The sequence below is a fragment of the Protobothrops mucrosquamatus genome, unplaced genomic scaffold (genome assembly GCF_001527695.2).
Source record: "Protobothrops mucrosquamatus isolate PMUCROS unplaced genomic scaffold, P.Mucros_1.0 scaffold1774, whole genome shotgun sequence".
In the NCBI taxonomy this organism is placed as follows: domain Eukaryota; kingdom Metazoa; phylum Chordata; class Lepidosauria; order Squamata; family Viperidae; genus Protobothrops; species Protobothrops mucrosquamatus.
In genome coordinates, this window is record NW_015387912.1 from 72,595 (window position 1) to 80,892 (window position 8,298).

Here is an 8,298-nt window from a genome sequence, read left to right on the forward strand (position 1 = left end):
ATCAGCGCGAGGGCATCGGCCTCCCACATATCTGAAGGACTATGTAACCACTATTCACCAAGGACGATAGCAAGAACTTTGAGGGGAGGGGTGTTGTGTTCTTTGTATTCCCCCCCCCTTAATCCCCTATGCATATCCTGATCACCCATTAAGGGTGATTGCCCTTCACCATTGATCGCCCATTAAGGGTGATTGCCTTCTCCATCTGCATACAGTTTCATGCCCGTTGCTGGTTGGCTAACTAGCAACAGGATCTTACCAGCCAATGGAATTGTGTGATTACAAGCCAGGGGAATCCCATAAAAGAGGGCTCCCCTGGCCCAGAGAGCCAGTCCGGATTTACTTGATGCCTTGCCAATAAACCGAGAGCTGACTGTCACTCGACTCGTGTCTTACTGCCTGCGCGATCTAACAAATATGAACCAATTGCCAAGTGGCTGAATTTTGATCTAATAATCAAGAGGGTGCTGCAATGGTCATCAGTGTGAAAATCTGTCATAAGACACTTTGTAATGTCTACATACATTTAAAACAAAAATGTTAAAATGCTGATTTATTTGACTTCCGCAGACCCATTGGTGGGATTCAGCCAGTTTGCACCAGTTTGGCAGAACGGGTAGCTAATTTTTTGTTGCCCAGGCCCAGAATGGATTTCCGGAAGCGGCATCCACACAGAGAACCAGTTGTTCACATATTTGAATCCCACCACTGCACAGACCCCTAATTGAGAGTCACTGATCTAGCAGACTCTTAAAGGGATGAGGATTACACCAAGACAGGTCAACCACATCAAGATGGCGGCCAGACCCGCCTTCTACCCATATATAAATAAGGGGTGGGGCTTCCATCCTTTAGGCCTTTGCTGACTCCCTCTAGGGTTGTTCCTGCTTTGCGGCATCTCCCCGCTTCTGGGGAGCAGGGCCTTTGAAAGAGGGGTCTGTGAGAATCCATGGGGAGATGGGATTGGCTAGCAATGGGAAGGATCCTCCCAATTTTGTGGGGGGAGGAGGGAAGGAGGAAATGTGGGTGGAGCTATGGGAAAGGAGAGGCCAAAAGTGAATTTTAGAGGAAATTCTGCTGCGGGTCTGTCTTGGAAAGTTAGTCCTGCAAGGTTGAAGGACTTGACACCCAGCCTTTGCCAATCCATAGCACCTCTAAACAAACCTAGTTTGCTTTGCCCAGCCAAACTTAGTTCAGGTAAGGTTACCTGGGCTTGTAAGCATGGTTAGAAGAGAGGAAAAGACTTGTTGACCTGAATGGGAGGTACGAGCTCCTGGGTTTTCAGGGTCTGCAATCAATTTCATCCCGTCTTCAAGTGCAATCCACCCATTTCTTTGTGACATTTTTGTGCCAATAAAGAGCCACTGCTATGGAAATTATTACGGGTTTAGAGGATTAGGATAGTATCATTTGTGGGTTATTTTTATTTACTCTGGCTGTAAATAGATTGTGGCTGTTATGGATTTCATGGCTTTTATGGCAGTAAAACAAAAACAGTAATTTTAACTGTTGGGAGTTTTCATTTGTAATTTTGATGGTGCTTAAACTGTATTCTGGTCGGGGGAGGTGCATTTTAAACATGTTTAAAAGATCATTCGTGGCTTTGGGGTGGACTTCCATCAGTACGCTGATGATACTCAGCTGTACATTTCCACCCCAGGCCACCCCAATGATGCCCTTGACGTGATGGCCCGATGCCTGGAGGCCGTAAGGGTCTGGATGGGGAGGAACAGACTCAGGCTCAACCCTTCCAAGACCGAGTGGCTGTGGCTGCCGGCGCCTCGGCNTGATCTACCAGTTGCGGCCTTTTCTGGACCGGGACGCCTTGCGCACAGTCACCCATGCCCTCGTCACCTCCCGCCTGGACTACTGCAATGCTCTCTACATGGGGCTTCCCTTGAGGAGCACTCGGAGGCTCCAGTTAGTCCAGAATGCGGCCGCGCGGGCGGTGTTGGGAGGGACTCGTCGCTCCCATGTAACGCCGTTGCTGCGCGAGCTGCACTGGCTGCCGGTGGCTTTCCGGGTGCGCTTCAAGGTGCTGATTATCACCTTCAAAGCGCTCCATGGCATCGGACCTGGATATCTCCGAGACCGCCTTCTGCCTCAGATTACCTCCCATCGGCCGGTACGCTCCCACAGAGTGGGTCTCCTCAGGGTGCCGTCAGCCAGTGCCGGCTGGCGACCCCCAGGGGGAGGGCCTTCTCGGTGGGAGCTCCCACCCTCTGGAATGAACTACCCCCAGAGATCCGGGTGATCCCGGATCTCCCTTCCTTCCGCCGCGCCCTTAAGACATGGCTATTTCAACTAGCAGGACTGGCCTAAGGGGTAATTTTTAGCGGGATTTTAAAAACAATTTTAAATTACAAAGGCCAAATCTAAATATTTCATTTTAATTATGTTTTTTAACGATAGTATTGGGGTATTTTTTGTATTTGTTTTTATCAGGCTGTCAGCCGCCCTGAGTCCGCAAGGAGAAGGGCGGGGTAAAAATTCAATTAAATAAATAAAATAAATAAATAAATAAATAAATATTTTGTTTCTTTGTGCTGAGACCCACCTCTTTTTGCATGGATGTTTAATAGTAGTAATAATCGAATCTAATGATGATAATAATTCCTTGAAATGAAATAAGCTCTCTCACAGGCCCACATACAAATCACTGAATGGGGTTGCAGAAGTACAAACAATAAACTTCTCCATTGAGTCGAGTTTGAATCCTGGTGATATCATGGACGCTTCCAAGGAGTTTTCTTGGCATGATGATGGTGGCTTGCCATGGCCTTTACAGATTTAAAGTTTCTTTTATTTATAGCTACCGGTCCAAGAATGCTAATCGAACATTTTCATCAGATAAATGGAGACAAAGAAGAGGAAATAAAAATAAACCACCAGGCTAAATTCAAACATAGTGCTTTTGAATGTTGATCACAACTGAACAGAATTTAGTTCCTTTTATGTAGATTGTGATGAATTGATCTAATAAAAAATAATCCTATTTTCAGTCCATTCCGAACATTCAGGAACAGAATTATTAGCTCAGAGTCAATTAGTGTAAAAAAGGATGCTACAGCAAAATAGAGAGAAATGTTTTCAGTTATTTTATTAGCTAGAATAGGGACTTTAAAAAATTGGATAATGGGATATTGTTATACAGTACTTCCCTTTAACACACTAGATAAAATGTTACACCTTCCTAGATTGAAAGTTTTACTGAAACAAAAATATGAGATATTAAAGATTTAGATGTGAATGTTCTGTAAATTAGGTTTTTGAAGTTTCCATGCCCTAAATCTGTTTAATAGTACTACAATAGCCTCAGCCATATTAGTGGTGCCTTCCTTCCTTCCTTCACCTGGTGCCAAAATGAGGCTACTGTTGGTGCCAATTGAGGTTCTTTGTGAAGGGCATTCCATAAATGAGGTGCCACCACTGAAAAGGCAAGATAAAAGAAGGGGCTTGGGAGTGTCCATTTTTCCTTTGGCACCCTGTTGTGACTAAGGAAGCCTCCCCAAAAAACTCTTGAACAAAAGGCCTATAAGATGTTCTCCACCCACCAGATTTCCCCACCCCCACCCCATGGATCCACCTGTCCTAGGTTGACCTGAGACTACTAATTACTCTTTCTAACCATCTTTTGCCTTAAGGAACCTCATTGGTCTAACGTGAAGATTTCCATCCAGCAAATGATCCCATTCCACATTCTACATATTCCATATTCTGCAAGATAGTCTTCTGCTTCTCCCTTCCATAGTGACCCAGGCTGCCTTCCTCCTGGTTGGCTCCACGCTCCGTAAAGGGCTCTAGATAGGAGCCGGATGCGGCGTGCTAGGGGCTTCCGCCAGTCCGCCGCAGCTGTGCGTAACTTCCTGCACCTTTTTTGTTTTTGTTTTAATACAGAAAAAGCACTGCAGCTATTAATAGCTTTATTAGAGCTTAGGTTAGTCAATATTTCTTATACAACAGTTCTAATACATTTTATACTGATTTATAGATCCTTCTCACACTGGGGTCCGTCCCATGGATGTTTGCTTCTCTCCGATTTGTTCTTTTTAAAATACTGTCGTTCTCCTTTAAGAAGCCACCGAAGCTGACCGCGACAGCAACAACCATTCATCTCGGTTTCCCATCTGGGCAGAGCCCAAAGCCTGATTTGCAAGAGTGCGAAAGTAGCTGTCTCTTTCCTTCTGTCGGCGAAGGAGGCAGCGATGGCGGCCGCAGCGTCCTTGCCGGATTTCCTGGAAGAAGCCACCTGCTCCATCTGCCTGGAGTATTTCCAGGACCCCGTGCTCATCCCGGAGTGCGGCCACAACTTCTGCCGGGGCTGCCTGACCCGCAGTTGGGGGACGTCGGAATCGGAGGCTTCCTGCCCCCAGTGCAGACAGACCTTCGGGCCCCGCAACGTCCTGCCCAACAGGCAGCTGGCGCGGGTGCTGGAAGTGGCCAGGCGGTGTGGAGGCCCTTGGGGCGAGGACGGAGGGAGCTTCTGCCCGAAGCACCGGGAGCCCCTCAAGCTCTTTTGTAAGGACCACGAGACCCTCATCTGCTTGGTCTGCGACCGATCCAAAGAGCACAGGGGTCACTCGGTGATCCCGGCGGAGGAGGCTCTCCAGGAGTACCAGGTAGGAATCCGCCAGGAGGAATCCCTGCGGAGGGCCATCCAGTGTTAGCACTGGCAATCCTTGGATTCGTTTACTTGCTTCCTTCTGCTTTCTCCCACTCCCTTGCCTCCGTGCCTGCAATTTTTTTGAAGACTGGTGTACAGGTAGTTCTCGACTTACAACCGTTCATTGAGGTGACTGTTTTCATACTTATGACCATTGGAGCGTCCCTGTGGTCACTGATAAAAATTTGGATGCTTGGCAACTGGCATGTATTTATGATGGCTGCGGTGTCTCGGGATCATGCCATCACCTTTTGGATAAGCAAAGTCAATAGGGAAGCCAGGTTTGCTGTGACTAACTTAACAACTGTAGTGGTTCAATTAACAACTGTGGCAAGAAAGTTTGTAAAATGGGACAAAACCTTACTTAAATGAGGGGGTCTCCAGCCCCTGGGGTGTGGTCTGCACACACACACACACACCCTGCTGAAAGGTTGGGATGGCTGACTTAATCCCTTGCTTACCAATGGAAATTGCCTGTAGGGAGAAATAGGCACCCTTTGCCAGCTCACTTTCCACATTTGCTATAGAGCAAGATCATCATAGAGTCCTCCAAAGTCTTGAGTGCAGACCCTGAAAAACACTCCTGGTGGGTCAGGCCAAAGTCACCTCAGCCCAAGCTTTTGTTTCTCAGTGATGTTTCTCGGATGACTGCAAGCAGGAGACTCAGGCAGCTCACTTTCCTGCCATTACAGGTAGTCCTCGACTTAGAACCATTCATTTAGTGACTGTTCGAAGTTACAACGGCAATGGAAAAAGTGACTTACAACCATTTTTTACATTTACGATTGTTGCTGCATTCCTGTGGTCACATGATCAAAATGTGGATGCTTGGCAACTACCATGTATTTATGACGGTTGTATATATCTTCTAACTGGGTCTTCCCTCAGATGTAATCCTTTTCGAAAAAGAAACTCAAATCTTGTATTTTCTCTTCAGATCAATGTTGGGGATTGCCTGAAGGCTCAGAAGAAGGAGAAAGAAAAAATAGCTAAATACAAAACAGACACAGAGCAAAGAGTTCAGGAGATGCTTGTAAGTATTGATCCAATGATGAGGAGCTTCTGAGCTAATAATAGGCAGCCTGTTTGTAAGTACAAGTTCTGACTTAAATAAAATTCAAGTTAAAGACAGTGTTAGGGCATACAACTTGTTCTTAACCTGGGGACTGTATTTTTGACTAGGATGTCACCATTGGCTGAATAAATCACAGTGATGTAAAGGGCACCTATGAGCCATGTTTTATACACTGGGTTTGGTTTGCTTAATAGATTAATGCAAACCATATTTCATCGTATTGAAAAAAATGTGAAATCAAACATTTTTTGGCTACTTTTTTTGAATCCCCGATTGTCAAGGAAATTTTCATGAGACAACATTTAAACGGAAACCTTTCCCCCTGTGCTTGTTGATGTCAAAATGTTTTTTTTCTCCCTAGGAAATTCTCCCATCTCATTTCAGGACTCTTCAGGGAATCAATTTAAATATTATTATAATAAAAATAAATATAATTAAGTAAAAATAAAATAAAAATATGCCTTTTGCTCTTTCTGTCTTCTTGTTCTAGGACCACATCGAAAAAGAGAGAAAAAAAGCAATGGCTGAATTCAGAGAACTACAACTCTGGTTAGAAGGACAGGAGAAACTTCTGTTGGCTAGCATGGAAGAAACAGAGAAGGATGTTATGACAATGAAGGAGAAGCGTTTGGCCAAGTACATGGAGGATCTGTGCTCTCTTGACAGTCTCATCCAGGAAACAGAGGAGAAGCATCAGCAGCCAGCCAGCAAACTCTTACAGGTCAGGCAGGAAGTTGAGATCATAGAATCATAGGGCTGGAAGGGACCTTGGAGGTCTTCTAGTCCAATCCTCTGCCCAAGGCAGGAGTCCTTATACCGTCCCGAACAAATGGTTGTCCAGTCTATTATTGGAAGCCTCCAGTGATGAAGCACTCACAACTTGGGGAGGCAGGGCATTCCATTAATTAATTGTTCTCATTGTCAGAAAATTTTCCTTATTTCTAGATTGGATCTCCTGATGAGCTTCCACCCCTTGCTTCTTGTCCTGCCCTCAGGAGCTACAGAGTGTAAATTGATGCCCTTTCCCCTATGACAGCCCTTCAAGTATTGGAAGATGGCTGTTGTGTCTCCCCTCAGCCTTGTCTTTGTTAGGCTAAGCATACCGAGTTCCCTTAGCCATTCACTGAATGGTTTGACTTCAGAGCCCTTATTATCTTTGTTCCTCTCTGCATTCTTTCTGGGGCCTCAGCATCTTTTTTGTATCCTGGTGTACCAATGCTGAAGTGGAATAGACTGCTTTAGCCCCACCACAGAATCCTGTTTTTGACTCTTTCCTCTTTTTTTAGATAAATTTTATTGAAATTATAATAGTGAAAAGTACAAATGAAAATAAAGAAAGGGAAATGGAGAAGCAGAAGAATGGGAAGGAAGTGCAGGAGAAAGGAGAAAAAAAAAGCATTGACTTCAGCACAGTAAAATACAAAATAAAATTACAGCCTCAACTTTTTACATTTACATATTTAGAAATTATTAGCCATGTCTATAAAAACAAATTAATCTAATAAACAAAATCAAGCATCAGTAGTTCATTTTTTTTTCTATCTTGAGTACAAAGTCCAGAAGCAGTTTCTAAGTAGAAACTAAGGTTGATATGTAATTAAAGCAGTATTTTTTTTTATTTTTTTTCTAGCTACATCACTTTTTCCATCCATTCTTCTGTTGTGGAGATTGATATATCTTTCCATTTCCGTACAAGTAGTTCTCTGGCTGCAAAGTACAAAGTAACAAAGTTCAGAATCTTTTTTCAGCTCCTTATTTAATTTTTTTGACTCTTTCTATGGAAAGGAAACTTAGAAAGTATGAAGGCTACAGGTGGTCCTTGACTTATGACCACAATTGGGCCCAAAATTTCTATTGCTAAGCAAAACAGTTAAGTGAATTTTGCCCCATTTTACAACCTGTTGTTAAGTGAATCACTGCAGTGGTTAAGTTAATCCCATGGTTGTGAATCTAGCTTCTCCATTGACTTTGCTTGTCAGAAGGTCCCAAAAGGTGATCACATGACCCCCAGGACACTGCAGTCATAAATATGAATCAGTTGCCAAGCGGCTGAATTTTTATCATGTGAACATGGGGATGCTGCAACAGTCTTAAGTGTGAAAAATGGTCATAAGTCGGTTTTTTCATTGCCGTTGTAACTTTGAACCGTCACTAAATGAACTGTTGAAATTCAAGGAATACCTGTAATGGCTAATATTAGGGATACATAGTGTAATTCAGAAAAAGCAGGCAATGTGAAAAGCAAGAATTCAAAGTTCTGGTCACTTGTCTCTATATTCATCACAATTTTAAGAGTGCCTGCTTAGGGTTCCTATCACCTGTTAGGGGACGTGGTGATGGGTGTTCCTTGTAGGGTCTCCCCTCCCCTTAATCTCCAGGGCAATGAGAACCCCAACACTGATGGCCTTCTACAATGTTACAACCACTTGGATTTTCCAAAGTGCCTTGATTCTGGAAGCATTAATGCAAGGCATTTCTGTATTCTATTGATGGACTATTTTATTTTTCAAATGTTCTTTTCTTTTTGCTATTATGTTTTATTATTTAGTTATATATAATA

The 8,298-nt window shown here is 43.9% G+C and overlaps 1 protein-coding gene across 1 annotated transcript; it reads left to right on the forward strand.

The window, feature by feature from the left end:
- Positions 1-4,205: 4,205 nt before the first annotated feature.
- On the forward strand, positions 4,206-6,492 carry LOC107293921 (zinc finger protein RFP). Its single transcript, XM_015823109.1, has 3 exons — positions 4,206-4,619; positions 5,601-5,696; positions 6,229-6,492. The coding sequence occupies exons 1-3, from the start codon at positions 4,206-4,208 to the stop codon at positions 6,490-6,492; spliced, it is 774 nt and encodes a 257-aa protein (XP_015678595.1).
- The last annotated feature ends 1,806 nt before the right edge of the window (positions 6,493-8,298 follow it).

Excerpts from the sequence above, each read along its gene's own strand:
- LOC107293921 (XM_015823109.1), top strand. The coding sequence starts at position 4,206 with ATGGCGGCCGCAGCGTCCTTGCCGGATTTCCTGGAAGAAGCCACCTGC. Across the intron at positions 4,620-5,600 it reads AGGCTCTCCAGGAGTACCAG|ATCAATGTTGGGGATTGCCT; the intron begins GTAGGAATCCGC and ends TTTTCTCTTCAG. Across the intron at positions 5,697-6,228 it reads AAAGAGTTCAGGAGATGCTT|GACCACATCGAAAAAGAGAG; the intron begins GTAAGTATTGAT and ends TTCTTGTTCTAG.